At 37.3% G+C, this 16,444-nt stretch overlaps 1 protein-coding gene across 9 annotated transcripts in view; it reads right to left on the bottom strand.

Moving 5' to 3' along the window:
- The window catches only part of sulf2b (sulfatase 2b), a 165,273-nt gene that overhangs the window by 41,699 nt on the left and 107,130 nt on the right, over window positions 1-16,444 (bottom strand). For 6 of the 9 annotated variants that reach the window (XM_079587986.1, XM_079587992.1, XM_079587990.1 and 3 more), the window contains 4 exons: window positions 8,271-8,506; window positions 5,672-5,911; window positions 2,345-2,496; window positions 1,781-1,950 (listed from right to left, as the gene is read on the bottom strand). In XM_079587986.1, the coding sequence (XP_079444112.1) occupies window positions 1,781-1,950; window positions 2,345-2,496; window positions 5,672-5,911; window positions 8,271-8,445 (737 nt within the window). In that variant the 5' untranslated portion in view covers window positions 8,446-8,506. Of the gene's footprint in view, window positions 1-1,780; window positions 1,951-2,344; window positions 2,497-5,671; window positions 5,912-8,270; window positions 8,507-13,926; window positions 14,153-16,444 lie in introns of those variants that run through there. The other 3 variants (XM_079587993.1, XM_079587987.1, XM_079587991.1) reach the window with 2 other exon arrangements.

Genomic DNA, 16,444 nt, shown 5'->3' with positions numbered 1-16,444 from the left:
TACTAAGCCATTCGTATGTTTATCACCCAGGAAAGTTGCGATACTGGCTCGACCAATCGCATGAGGTTGGGGAGGGGCTATTTTTTGATCCAACCAATGACAGACAAGAGGAGTGTTTGGAAAATTAATTATTAATTTTTGTAATTTTGCTGTTTTTTGAGGCTAGCGGCACAGAAAATACATCGGACGCATTCACTCCATCAGCGCGCAAACACAGATACTGGATGCATTCACTTAAGAAAAAGCGCCAAAAAATATAATTTATCTTTAATTTCATATTTAACTCAACCCCTGGCCAGAGATGTCTTGTGCACAGAGGCTGAATTTACGAGATTAGCGGGTAAAACAATAGACATTGAGAACTGTAAAATGAGATTTTGAGATTACTTGGTGTACACACAGAGTGAGAGTGGGGTTATAGAGGTTTAGGAAATTACGCAAACCTAAAAACAACAACATCACGTGTAGACAGGATTTAACCGGGACTATGTGAGTGTGCACAAATATTCTTTTCATCGTCATGTATGTATTCAGCATGTGTGTGAAGAATGGCAGTGTCTCTCAGGAAGGGGATTACAGACCTTGGGAAAAAGCATAGACAGAGACAGGAGGATTTATCTGCTGGAGGGACACAAGTGGAGAGATGAGATGAACGAAGGGAAAGAAAGAGACATTGAAAGAAATGTCTGATAGCAGCTGGTGGGGAATTAGCAAGAGAGCAGGAGAAAAAAATAAATAAGTGTGTGGCTACATTACTGTGGACCAAAGAGGACTGTTTCCATTATAAAAACTCTATTCAGTAGCGCTTGAGTGACAGAAATAGAGAAATGTGGGATGAGATTTCCATTATCCGTGAGTTCCATTATCCCAAAGTCCGAGACCTCAACGGAAAATAGATTTTATTCTACCTAACCTCAAAAGTTAACATTTGAGGATTTTAGGACAAAGAAACATAAAAATAATAAATATGTATGATCCCACATTCATGTCTAGGTTAATATTCAAATAAGTAAACAAATCTGTGACATTGATCATGTGACTCTTTGTACAGTCAGTCAGATGTTCTTCTGTTAAAGCTGGTCTTTGGATCGTCCCAAATCAAGCTGGAGAACATGATCGTCAGGTTTTAGCGGTGGAGTTCATGCAAGCAAATACCAAGGCATTCTACAATTCTGCAATTTTTCAGACCTTTTTTAAATAAATGTTATGCAATAGATCGGGGGTGTCCATTCCTGCTCCTGGAAGGCCATGTCCTGCAAAGTTTAGCTCCAACCCCAATTAAACACCTGAACCAGCTAATCAGGGTCTTACTAGGCATACAAAGCCATTTGAAAGCAAGCCTGGGCCGTTTTTTAATGGATGTCAAAGGAGGAGAGGCTTCACGCTGAATAAACCGCTTTTGTGAGGAAAGCCCTTTGGCTAATCTTCAACTTGTTTGCTCTTAAACATTCATTTTGGATTGATCTATTTTTAGAGTTTACGCTGAAAATAATGCTGTTTTAAGAGAAGTAACAGCCGATTGAGCGACAGGTATGATTCAGTTTACGGCACTTAAACTCAATGACGTCAAGGCTGTAATATGATTGGTTATCAGCCAGGGCACACGTGATCCAAGTTAGCCGTTACGCTTTCTCCAATGGTAGAGTCTTAGATCTTCATATATCTCCCAATACTAAGACCATCTCTGAATAAGCTTCAAGGCAGGTGTGTTGAGACAAGTTGGAGCTAAGCTCTGCAGGACCGAGTTTTGGACACCCCTGCAATAGCGTTTTGGACTCACATGTGCTGTGATGCATTGGGGAAGGCAGTGGTGTACTGAGGAGCCGCATCCTCGGGACCATGAGGGGCCGAGTGACTGATCACCATCAGGATGGGTCGGTGTGGGTAGATCTTCTTTGACATGCGGAAGTAACTGATGCTGTCATTGGTTATGAGATCTGTCAGGTAGTCCTACAAGGGATACAGAGATCAGTTAATCTACTGATTTAAAATGTTTTAGTATCAGTTAACCAAAAGCTTAAAATACACACACATATAGCCCACCCATAAGCAAACGTTTCTGTTGCCAGAGAGCTTGAATGTCAGTCACTGCAATGAATGGTAAAAAAAAACAGGAAAAAAAGGAGCTTAGATTAAGCAAAAGAGAGAGTGATGAACCCTGACAAAAGAGACCGACCTTTGAGGGAGAACCGATGAGAGAAAGAGTGGGAGAGACAGACAGGGAAAGGTCTGACTTTGTTATAAATCAGACTAACAAGACTATCAATCAAACTGGTCAAGAATGGATGAAAACATGGAAAGAAATGAAGAGAGGAGATGCAACAAGACAGGCTTGCACACAGACCTTTGAGTATTCAGATCCGTGTTTCTCTCGGACACCATTCCTGCACAGGGTGTAGTTGTAGAAGCGGGAGTTCTTCACCATGGCGACCCACTCCCTCCAGCCCGGAGGAATGTACGTACCGTTATACTCGTTCAGATACTTCCCAAAGAATGCTGGGAAAACACAAACACGAGAGAGCATGGTTATCAGTTCAGTGTTTCAGAGAGAACATAGAGTAGAGAAGAGCAGAACAGAAAAGAGTACAGTAGGTTAGAACAGAGACTATAGACAAGAAAGAGTAGAGCAGAATAGAATAGAAATAGAAATAGAACAGTGCCGAGTACACTAGAGTAGAATAGAGTAAAACAGAAGAGAGCAGAGTGCAGTAGAGTGTGACACAGCAGAGTAAATACAGACAAGCAGAATGAAGTTGAGTAGAGTAGAAACGCATATAGTACAGTTGAGTCAGTTGAGCAGAGCACAGTAGAGTTAAGTATAGTAGAACATCATAGTAGGGCTGCATAACGATTAATCGCAACTAATCGTTTGCAGAATAAAAGTTTTTGTTTACTTTTACATCACATATGTGTGTGTAGGCTACTGTGTAAAATAATTATGTATTTATAAATACACACAAATGCATGTATATATTTCAAAAATATTAACATATACATTTTTATTTTTAAATATAATTTATATTATATATCATTATAAATACCAAATTTATAATTTATAATATAAATAGATTTTTTTCTTAAAATTATACATGCATGTTTGTGTATTTATATATACATAATTATTATACATAGCACACACACATATATAATGTAAACAAAAACTTTAATTCTGCAAACGATTAGTTACGATTAATTGTTATGCAGCCCTACATCATAGAGTAGAATAATTCAATAGGAATAGTATAGAGAAAAACAGAGAAGAGCAGAGAATGGTAGAGTAGAATAGTGTATAGTGTAGAACACAGCAGAGTAGAACAGAGCAGAGCAAAACAGAGTTGAGTAGAGTAGAGTAGAACAGAGAAGAGAAGAGTAAAATATGGTAAAGCAAAACAGAAAAGCGTATAGTACAGTTGAGTAGAGCAGAACAGAACAGAGCACACTAGAAAAGAGTTAAGTAGAGTAAAACAGAGTAAAGAAGAATAGAATAGAGTAACATAAGAGTAAAATAGCATATGGTACAGTTCAATAGAGTAGAAATACAGTATAGTAGAGTATGGTAGAATATAATGAAATATAGAACAGGATAGAATCAAACAGAGTAGAGTGAAATAGAGTTGAGTTGAGTAAAGTATAGTAAAACGAAGTAAAGTATAGCAAAGCACAGTAGAGTATGGTAGAGAAGAGGTTAGAAGAGTATAACCGAGTAGAGTAGAATAGTGCATGGTATAGTTTAGTAGAGAAGAATAGAATATAGTGCAGTATGGCTGAGAAGAGATGGGAACAGCAGAGTCCAATTAAGAATGGATTAGAATAGAAAATAAAAAAATGTAATACTAAAATTACATTGCACATTTAAAATACATTAGGCATGTATATAAATCGAGGACAGGGAGCTGCGTGAAGATTTGAGTTGGGAATGTTACATTAGAGGGGATGTTGGTCAGAGCCGGTCTCTCTCCAAGAGGAAGTGCGCTCTAATGGATCACTGTTACCACTAAAAGCCTGACATGCAGCCAGGTGTGTGTGTGTGTGTGTGTGTGTGTGTATACAGGCATAACATTCACAGCTGGTGATTCTATGTTTACATGCACAGAGTAGTTGTGGATAATGTCTGTGTCACAAACAGATAACATCACACACACACACACACACACACACACACACACACACACACACACACACACACACACACACACACACACACACACACACACACACACACACACACACACACACACACACACACACACACACACACACACACACACACACACACACACACACACACACACACACACACACACACACACACACACACACACACACACACACACACAGCTATTACAGCCCAAAGGAATTGTTTAATGAAGATCATCTGTTAGAGAGAGATTATGTCAATGTTCGTGCAAGAGTCTGTGAGAGCGTGTTTGACTGTGTGTGTGTGTGTGTGTGTGTGAGAGAGAGAGACCTGGGGGCCTGTCACACTGAATCTCTGGTGAAAGTGTGTGAAAAGCCCAACAGACAACACTGACTGATGAAACAGCTCACAGATGAATGAGAGCTCAATCTATTAAATTAATTCTACATTCATGTCAGGCTGTTATTGTTAGGAATAGATTATGGACCACAATGCTTTGGTGTATGTTTTAGAGGTTTTCAGATGGAAATCATCAAAGGGTATTAGAATATGATAGGGTGATCTTAAAGACACTGCTGATACACTCTGATTTTGTCTAGTCCAACAATGTCTATGCTACTCTACAGTATCTAGTTTACATGATTCTACTCATCTCTAGGTCAATCTCCTCTACTTTAGTCTACTCAACTCAACTCTATTCTACTCTACTTCATTCTTGCTATTCTCCTTTAATCTAGTCTACATTATTCAACTCATATCTAGGATATTCTGCTTTACTTTATTCTAGTCAACTTAACTCTATGCTACTTTACTTCCATCTACAGTATGCCTACATTATTCTACTCATCTCTAGGCCAATCTCCTCTTAGTCTACTCTTCTCAACTCTATTCAACTTTACTCTACTTCATTCTATGCTACTCTAATTTAATCTAGTCTACATTATTCTACTCATCTCTAGGCTATTCTCCTCTTAGTCTACTCTACTCAACCCTATTCAACTTTACTCTACTTCATTCTATGCTACTCTAATTTAATCTAGTCTACATTATTCTACTCATCTCTAGGCTATTCTCCTTTACTTTAATCTAGTCTACTTAACTCATATCTACTTTACTTACATCTATGCCACTCTATTTGAATCTATTCTACATTATTCTATTCATCTCTAGGCCAATCTCCTCTACTTCAGTCTACCAAATGTATGTCTGCTCTTCTTCAGTAAACTACTACGCATTATTCCACTCTAGTCTACACATTTTTAGTCTATTCAACTCTATGCTATACTTTGTCATGAGAAAACAACATTCAAACACTACTATACTGTAAGCCACCCTGCTTCATGTGACAATACCTCTACATTCATACCCTACTCTATTAAAATATATGCACTATGCTGTATGCTTTTCTCAATATTACCGTACCATATGCACTCCACACAACTGTATTTTACTTTATTTCATTATAAAGTGTGATAATAACATGGCAATTTAACCAAGTCATTATTTTCATTGTGTGTTTTGTATGGTCTCCACCTGTCCTGTAGCCAGTGTTGTTGAGGTAAACTCCAAAAGTGCGCGGCTCGTGTTGTGCCTGCCAGGAGGGTGAAGAGCAGTTCTCGTTGTTGGTGTAGGTGTTGTGGTTGTGTGCGTACTTCCCCGTCAGCATGGAGGAGCGGGACGGACAGCACATGGGTGTGGTGACAAACGCGTTGGTGAAGTGCGTCCCACCTTGTTCCATGATCCGCCGGGTCTTATTCATGACCTGCATGGAGCCTGGATATATATATGAGAGAGGGAGAGAGAGAGAGAGAGAGAGGATCTATCATACTGTATATTACTAAAGGTGACATGGCTCTACTAACTGCCCTACTTCAAAAACAACTGGCTTCTTCTCTTTCTCTTCCTCTACAAAACACTGACATCGACAGGATAAAGATATCAGTTCTTTCATTAATTCTCTGTTTGTGACATTCCAGCCTTTAAGAGGAAATGTATTGATTGTTTGCAACATGGGAAATCATATGACACCAGTGTGGTGTGGGAATGTGTATGTTTAGAGATATATGATACAAGCTTTATATTCAAGTCACACACTATTTATTAAAAGTTACAGAATATAAACACTTCTGTTTCTGCTCTTTCTCAGCATTTATTTGACCTTCTCTTGTTCAGATAAAATGTATGACATATTACTGTTTTTGCTATATTTTTCATCAAATAAACTGATGAGCATGAGACTTTGGCAAAGTGGTATATACAATAAAGAAAATGTAGAAAATTTACAGTAAAAAAAAAGCACAATAATTCATTTTTATTAATGGATTAACACAATATAAATAATGCCTGGGAACAAAAGTATAGCTAAGTAAACCCACACAACCTACACCCTGATTGGCTCAATTGATAATTGGAGACAGGAAGTCTAGTTCAGTTTGACCTTTTCAGACAGGATCTCCACACCTCTACAGATTCATGCGGAAAGGTCAGCACATACAGTACAAACATACCGGCGGCAAAAATCCCCGGTGAACTTTACACGCAAATGTCAGTATGGATGGAAAACACAAATCAGAGTTCACACAGACAAGTGTGCAAGAGGAGACGAGTCGTCATATGGACAGGCATCTCTCTGCCACATTCATCTTTACAGATCACACAAGTGTGTGTGTGTGTGGTTCGGGTATAACCTATAGGGGACAAAATGTCCCCACAAAGATGGCACTATTATAAATCCTTGTTCTTGGCGGGACATTTTATGGTCCTCATGAGGAAAACAGCTTATGAATCATACTAAGTGAGGTTTATTGAAAATGTAAAAATGCAGAAAGTTGTGTGTGTGCGTGTGTGTGTGTGTGTGTGTGTGTGTGTGTTTGTGTAAACTTGACACTATCCACTGCTGGAAGGAGTGGGGACTTTCCTTCCTGATTGAATCACTGTCTTCCGATTTGACAAAGCCAAAAATGTCTCTTTTTGATCACATAGAGACAGCTGCTTGTAAAAAATATACAAATAAATGAGCTCTCACACACTCAAATGCATTCAACAGAAGCAAATGCTCTTTCAGGATCAGTTCCATCTCATACATGAAACCTGTTTGGACTGAGAGATCTCATTTGTTAAAACCATTAGAGATCTTAAAGAACTGCTCAGGATTTGAAGCACAAGAATGTGTGATATTGATTTTTCTTTTATTTTAATGTTAGGTCACATTACACTGGTTAACATGCATTGAATTAAAAAGCTAAAGGAGTAGAAACACAATATCGTTCAAAAGTTTGTTTTTTAATGTTATCATGAGTCTCTTATGCTCACCAAGGCTCTATTAATTTGATTAAAAATACAGTAAAATTACAGTAAAACCAAATATTATTTAAAACTTAAACTAACTGTTTTCTATTGTAATATATTGTAAAATGTAATTTATTCCTATGATGCAAAGCTGAATTTTCAACATCATTACTCCAGTCTTCAGTGTCACATGATCCTTCAGTGATTTTCAGAAAATGTTATAAGAACATTTATTTGAAAGCATTAGTTTGATGACATGATGATGTGTTTTGATCACTTTTGATCAATTCAATGCATCCTTGCTGAATAAAAGTATTAATTTCCTTCATGAGTCTTACTGAACAAAGTTTTCAACAGAAGTGTATATTTAAATTATTCTGGCTTTAAAATATGATTTAATGAGCTGCGTTTAAAGCCATTAAAAAGCTGATATACACATTTGAAAATGCCAATTGAATTCCACTTTAAGGTGCATAGCAAAGTTAAGCTGTAACTGTATGGTTGAAGAATAGCTTAATACAATTATAAAAAAAAAAAAAAATCATGAACATTGGTGTCATTTATTGCATCGCGGTTGCCATATAAAGGGCCATATTTACTAAACAGGGCAAATTAGCATGAAAGCGCAATTCCAATTCGCTAACTTTTCACTGCGTGTCTTTAATAAATCCTGACAGTAGTTATTTAACGCTAAAAGAGGGTTTGCGCTGGAGCAAGCTGTTAGTAAATCAGTTAAAGTGTTTAATAATGGTTAAGGGAGTTTTAGGAAGCTCCAAAAAAACAACAAAAAAATCTTATGGAGGCCTGTCATAAAAAGGTATCAGAATATTGTTTTTCCACTCACCCAATTCAATGTCCTGGTCATCGGTGAGGATGAGGATGATGTTGGGGCGGATGTTGCGCCGGTCTCGCTGGAAGCGTGGCTTCAGTCTCTGATTGGACTGGAAGACGGAAGCGTGAGCCACCGCTAACACAGCCAGCAGCACCAGGAGCCGGGACACCAGGCCCTGCGTCGCCATGGACAAAAACTATCACCCTCTCAGGGCTCACGCTCACAATGCTGATCTCACCTCGTGACACCTGTGGGGAAAACCACAAACAGACACGTTCACGACTCAGTTTTAAACCTGAAATAAGGCAGAACATTTCAGCTCTAAACAATTTCAGGCTCTCAATCTTGGGGTTGTGACCGCGCGCGGTTTGAAGATTGTTTTTATGTCAAAGTGAATTGTTCAAGCCATAAACATAACATTAGCATAAAAACATTATCCATAATTTTTTTTTCTCTCTGAAACGTTCGTTTGAAAATGTTTGTCTAACATTTTTAAATGTTACTTGTTACAGTACAGATTGTCCAGAGAACATTCAAAAGTTACAATCTCATAATGTTTGCAAAATGAAATGTTCCTTTAACATTCGCATAACCAACGTTTTTAAAACTTTTACAACGTAATGTGTCTTAAAGGGATAGTTCACTTAAAAATAAAAATTCTGTCATTATTTTCTCAAATTGTTCCAAACCTGTACGAGTTGTGCTGTGCTGAACACAAAAGAAGATATTTTGAAGAATGTTGGTAACCAGACATCCATTGACTTTAATAGTAAAAATACTATGGAACTCAACTATTTGGTTACGAACATTCTTCAAAATATCTTCTTTTGTGTTCAGCAGAAAGAAGAAACCCGTAAAGGTTTGGAACAACTTGCGAATAAGAAAATGATGACAGAATTTTCATTTTTGGGTGAACAATCCCTAACTTAAAGATATCTGTCACTGTCTTTCCACCATGAGAGATGATGAACAGTATTTGGAATAAGCCGTCTCTCACTGAATTTATATTATGGTCGACATCTAATTTGAACCCAGTGAATTAGGAACACGCACACACACACACACACACACACACACACACACACACACACACACACACACACACACACACACACACACACACACACACACACACACACACACACACACACACACACACACACACACACACACACACACACACACACACACACACACACACACACACACACACACACACACACACACACACACACACACACACACACACACTAGGGTAAGGCTTTTATTGATGCACAATGCTGTTTCATGCACTGTAATCATTTCTTGAGCATGAATAATTTAATAGGATGGAATCCCCTTCTCAGCTGCTAATCTGTGTTGGAAAATAAAACCCCACCCACTGCTACCCACCATGAGCTAAATACACACACCACGCACACAGCAGGGACTAATCTGTGTGAGGGGGGTAAACTTGGAGAGCATGAACAAGCCTGAGAGCAATAACCAGAGGACTCAGGCTGAGCTGAAGAGGTGGAGGACGTGAAGATGTCACATCTCTGAGTCAAAGAGCAAACCCATGCTGAGAACTTCCCTCTCACACAGTTATCCCGCACAGCGACTCTTTAATATTGCTGTGCAGAACACAAGAGAAGCCGGCACAAATATAATAACTAGAGTTACTCATAGTGATGTACCAACATTTTAATTCTGGCCAACTTACAAATGAGGAGAACAATAATAATGATAAATAAATATGGCTAAAGACTCAGCAGCTCGGGTTAAGTTAGGGCCGTGAAAGTGATTTTGATCATTAATTTGATAAATTACCTGATATTAAAATTTTATTTTGTCCATATAAGTTAAAAATAAAACACTAAAAACTAAAATCAACCGTTTTAAAGGCTACAAGTGAATTTAGGCATCGCAACATTATAATGTACAGTATGAAAATGGATATTCTGAGATATCCGTTAAGCAGACACAGCGAACGTGTTGGGCAGCATTTACAACTTGTGCTCGTAATGATTACAATAAGCATAACATTACAATATAAGAATAATATTTCATAATTTTGTATGTAAATCCAAAGTTGCCATCATCACAACTGGACAATTAAATAGTGCGATTAAATTTTTGTTTTTAAAATAGTTTATAATAATTAACTTTGAATGAGCTTTAGGTGATGGCAAAGACAAATGAATATGGAGGAAATGAGCATGAAAAATTAACTATCTAACACTGATTTACCAACACCAACATATAAACAAATTCCATAAATCTGAAAACCACTATGATATCAATATATTGTGTATCCTTGCTTAATTTCATGACAAAATGACGCATTAAAAATGAATCATACACCGAGAAGTGCAGAAAACATCTGGTTAAACTGGACTGTGGGTGGTTTGTGAACAAGATGCAGGTTTTTTAACTAAAATATAATTAAGTGGCACGTTTTTTTGTTGTTAATTCACTCCACTGTCTGAACAACAGTTCTTATCCTGAACTCGACATACAGATGTCAGCCTGCACTTATTACCTGCATAATTCAAACTCAATCAGACTAAACTAACAGCTTTGTTGCTTTGACACACAGATGGCAGAACTGAATTCATTCCCTTAATTACCCTAAAACACAGAACTGCATGACAGACTTTCCTTTCAGAAGTTAGCCGACTCACATGTACACTGATCGAGAACAACAAATTACCACCTTTAATTTGACGATGCCAACGGGTAATGACTTATAAACCATACAATCTATGCCAACCTGCAAAAACACTGAGCTGCAAACATCTGAGATTCAACATCGAATTCAAAGCTGGAAATAAAGCAAAGAAACATTATGATGTCAAATGAATATACATATTTCAGCTTCTTTTCCTTGGTTACTAATCCTTTAAGTAAACTTGTGACATTAATAACGTGGTCAGATGTTCTTCCATTAAAGCACGATACACTTCTCAAATCATTCTGGAGAATATGACCATCAGGTTTTACACTTAAACTGGTGGATTTCGTGCTGCTGCCATTAAAGCAAAATTATTAATACTCTGATATTCACGTTATTTTAAATCCAACTTTTCGCTCAGATTGCCATGCTGATTTTCTCATTTGAATTAGATCGTATTAAATTAGCAAAAATGCAAAAAAGGATAATTTTCTGAAAAATTGCATATCAATCTGTACAAATGACGCTTGTTTGTAATCAACTGACTTTTTTTTTTTTGCTTTTCATGCCAAGGCAGCTGTGTCCCTCAAGGAAAGCGTTTAAAAAGAAGGGAAGGAAAGAAAGAAACAGAAAGGAGGGAAGAAAACAGACACTGGTCTCTGAGGAGACAAATCACAAACCCCAAATCACAAAGCCACACAAACACCTCCTCCATCTCTATTCAAACAGCCGGATTCACGAGTTTGCCATCAAATAACACATTTCCTGTCAAACGCAACCGTGCCGGGCTTAACGCACAACAATGTGTTTCTCTGCATAACCAATAGTGCATTGATAGAAAGATTCTTCTTTGACGAAACTCTTACTCTCCGGTGTTTAACACAGCGAGAACGGCCGATTGATTTCTGTGACATTACTGTTATATTTATGGAAACTCACACTGACGTTTGGCAGGTTGGACCACAGAATATAATTATACTCCCAATGACAAGCGTAGCATGATTTTTAAAGGATTCTGGGAAATTATAAAGCACATGATAGAGTCTAATAGGGGGCTTGAGTTCAGTCATTACGTTCTATTTTCGTTCCACATGGTCCGTGCTTCTCTTATTTTACGGCACAGATCAAATTAGCGTGAGGAACGTCCAGCTGACGCGACCGACCCTTACGTGTGTGTTTGGAGTCTCACAGAAGATGATTCAGAGGAGATCCACGAGTCAAGAGATCTGATGCTATTGCGAAACATTTAAAATTCAAACACTCTCATTCCCTTGGCTTTCTTACATTATACTGTACACTGTATCTGCGTTCCTGGAGATTTCACACTACAGCTGCTATTGTCCACAACACAATATACGGATAAGAGCTCATGGCCACTAGAGAGTGAAAGACTGAGACGGTCTCTTTTACTGCCAGTTCTCACAGGAACAGTAAAGACAGGGGTTTTACTCAAAGAATATATACAAAAGAACAGGATATACCGAATATTGCTATTACGGCTTGAGCTGAGACTTTTGAAGCATTTACAAAACAGGCGGAAAATGTCAAAATAAGCTATGAGAAGATGTTCTCAGGCAACACAAAGCAGCATGTGCTATAAACAACCAGGTTCAGTAAAGAGTTACATTTATTATTGACATAATCTGAACAAACTATTCTTCAGACAACTAATGTAGTTTGTGGTTGAAAAGCAGCACAGCAAATTGCCGCATTTATATAGAATAAGCATTGATAGGAGTGCGTTTATTATAGTGCTTCTAGAGTCGAAACTATCCGTTTTTATAATCTGCTCTGAATTTGAAAATGTTTGACTTTATATCCTCATCATACACATCAAATTCAGATATGTTTCAAGGAATTAGCAAATAAAAACTGTTATGTACCTATATATCATATGCGAATTGGATCTACTGTAGATTTAAATGTGCAATTGAACTTTATCTGGAATATGGATTTGAATTTGAATTGCATCTGGATTTAAATGTGAACTCAAAATAGTTACAAATATCAGAATTTTGATTTAAATATCAATCTGAATTGTATCTGGATTTAAATGTGAATTTAAAATAGTTAAAAATATCAGAATTTTGATTTAAATATTAATCTGAATTGTATCTGGATTTGCATTTAATGTAAATGTAACATCTGGATTTAAATCTGAACAGTGAACTCAAATTGTCTCTGAATTTGGATTTAAATATACATTTGAATTGTATCCTAATTTTGATTTAAATATAAATCTGAATTGTATCTGGATTTGCATTTAATGTAAATGTAACATCTGGATTTAAATGTGAACAGTGAACTCAAATTGTATCTGAATTTGGATTTAAATATACATTTGAATTGTATCCTGATTTTTATTTAAATATAAATCTGAATTGTATATGGATTTGCATTTAATGTAAATTTGACATCCTGGTTTAAATGTGAACAGTGAACTCAAATTGTATTTGAATTTAGATTTAAATATGCATTCAAATGACATCCTGATTTTGATTTAAACATATATCTAAGTTGTATCTGAATTTGCACTTAATGTAAATATGATATCTGGATTTAAATGTGAACAGTGAATTCAATCTGAATTTGGTTTTAAATACGTGTATTTTCAACATAACTCTATTCAGACATTGATTTAAAATGTAAATCTGAATTTGCATCTAGATTTCCACTTCACTATAAATTTGAAATTGATTTTGGTTTAAACATAAATTTACATTTAAATACACGTAACGTTTTATGGGTTTAAGAGGACAAAATACAAGAAAAGAGAAAAGGAGCAGAATATAGACAACTTACTCGCCCGAAGTGAGCAGAATCTGGGATAATGTGGAATACATCACATTACTGTCCCTCAACAGAGGCACGAACCCCCTAACTTTTCAGGAAAACACCTCTCCTCCACTCGTCCCTCACTTCTTTCATCTCCTTACAACATCTCCCGCTTGTTATCACAGTCATCCCTCTCTCTTTCTACTCTCTCACACCTCGATCCCCCTGTTCCGTGAGTACCTCATGGTGTTGATGTCAGATCCTCGGTCTCGCTCGGCACAGCTGCTCATCCCACATGGAAGTAGAAATATCCAGACACGGAGCGCGAGGGCTACGGGACCATCTTAATGTGATCCTCGATAACAAGACACAGTGGTAACACTCCACACACACTCATCTGTCTCACTGTAGGTCACTGTGCAGTAGCTATATCCCTCTCTCTCGCTCTCTCTCTCTCTGTGTGTGCGCTCTCTTCTCTCTGCACTTCTCTTCTCTCTCTCCCCCCCACCCAGGCTCTCTCATTCTAGCTTTATCGCACCCTCTTTCTCTCTCTCTCTTCCCTGCTATAATTCCATTCCCACTCGTCTCATCTCCGGCATCCACTCTCTCAGGATTGATGTGTTGTAACCTTGAGCTCTGCTGCTTTCAATTTATTGTCCCTCTCACCCCGTCCCATCTCCCATCTTCTGTAAGGGTTAACGGAGCATCGCGACGTAACAAAAACCGAGGACGAGGGTCCCATCTGCGTCCCGTTTATGCTCCGCCGACCACGCTGCTCTGCATACAAGAACATTCATTTACATTACATTATATTAACAAGCACCTCAGACCAAAGCCCTCGCTATTTATATTTACATGAGTTCTAAGTGAAAGCCCGCCACATTTAAATTTAGATGAATTACTGCAATAGCCGCAGTTTCATTTGCAGAAAAAAAACGGTGCTTATATTAACATACCAATGATTTGTGTGTGTGTGCAAACTGCATGCAAATGGATGCGATTGGTGTTGAAATTCACTGTGCCAGCTGTGCTGAAAATGCATTTGAAGCATGCAAGTTGCATTTATGCACAGATTTGTTGATAATATATATTATAGTTATTTCTATTTTATGTATGTGTATATATAAAATAAAAATTCAATAAAATGTCATGTTCTTCCTTCAATAGTTAAATTTAATTTATTAATAATAATAATAATAATAATAACACATTACAAGCACACACACACACACACACACACACACACACACACACACACACACACACACACACACACACACACACACACACACACACACACACACACACACACACACACACACACACACACACACTCTAAGTATATACAAATTAATTATTTGTTTGTATATTTCTTTTTTTTATTATTATTATTATTTACGTATTTATAATATGTTCATGGTCTTTTCGAGTCAAGATTACAGGTGTGTGTGTGTGTGTGTGTGTGTGTGTGTGTGTGTGTGTGTGTGTGTGTGTGTGAGGGATTTATATTTTTAGTCCACTATTTTTAAGCACTTTCATTTTCTTTCCATAAATCGATTTGAGGTTTGAATTAGTGGTTTGAAAAATCGAGTTATTTTTTAAAATTAATAAACACAAAGAAAATAATAAAATGGTTTCAGATTAAGAATACCTTGCCACACCGCAGGACATGTTCAAATCCCCAAAAGCATTTCATGTCTTTGACTACTAGCATGACATTTACTACTAGCTAAATACTGCCTTTCATGAACAGGAGATAAATGTGTGTTGTAAAGTGGTCTGAGTAAAAGACAACCATACAAGATAAAGCCCAGATAACAGAAGAGGTTTTGTGTGTAAAGACGCTGATGGACTATGGCCGTCTGGGGCAGAGAGGTATTGATTCAACATGCGTACTTGAACACACACACAAACACAAACACACACACACACACACACACACACACACACACACACACACACACACACACACACACACACACACACACACACACACACACACACACACACACACACACACACACAAATGACGACAGCACGGACTTCAGACATCTGTCTATGACCGCAAATCCAACTGGAATTTCGCTATTCACAGCTCCACAACTATTCTGCTATGAATTTCCAGAAAAAAATTGCTACAGTTCCCACTGTGAGGAGCTCAACAGACCGTGGCTTTGTTATTGTCAGAGAGACAGAAAGAGAGACAGAAAAAAAGAACTGTCAAATTGTCTGCCAAACTGGGCTTTCTTTTTAATTAACTTTGTCCATTTGCTCTTCTTATCATGCTACATTAAAACATGTCACCCAGAAATACTGTGTGTGTGTGTGTGTGTGTGTGTGTGTGTGTGTGTGTATGTGTGTGTTAAGCACAAAAGTTTCTTATGAATAAAATGCCGCTGAATAAGATCCAATAAATCCATTTTCACTCACTGTGCATTGCAGATCCAGATGCACATCTGGCAAATAGTAAACAAACTAGTCAACAAGGTAAAACCAAAACATGGGATGGGAGATTTATTTTTAAATGTAGCCAGGCAAACACATTTCAGCACACATGCCTTTATCAGTGTTAAAAGTATGACATATCGGTACAATATTGATTATTAGCCGATATAAGAGAATCTTTTTTTATTATTTTATTTAATTTTGCAGCTCATTCCCCTATTTTTACATTTAGGTTATCTTTGCTGTAGTTTTATACTTAAAGTTGATCTTTAATCACGCTAACCATTTGATAACACTGTTAGTTATACTTTTC

This window comes from Phoxinus phoxinus (assembly GCF_949152265.1).
Source record: "Phoxinus phoxinus genome assembly, chromosome: 18".
Classification (NCBI taxonomy): domain Eukaryota; kingdom Metazoa; phylum Chordata; class Actinopteri; order Cypriniformes; family Leuciscidae; genus Phoxinus; species Phoxinus phoxinus.
The sequence above is the reverse complement of the archived record's forward strand: the minus strand, read 5'-3'. Positions and strand labels throughout refer to the sequence as shown.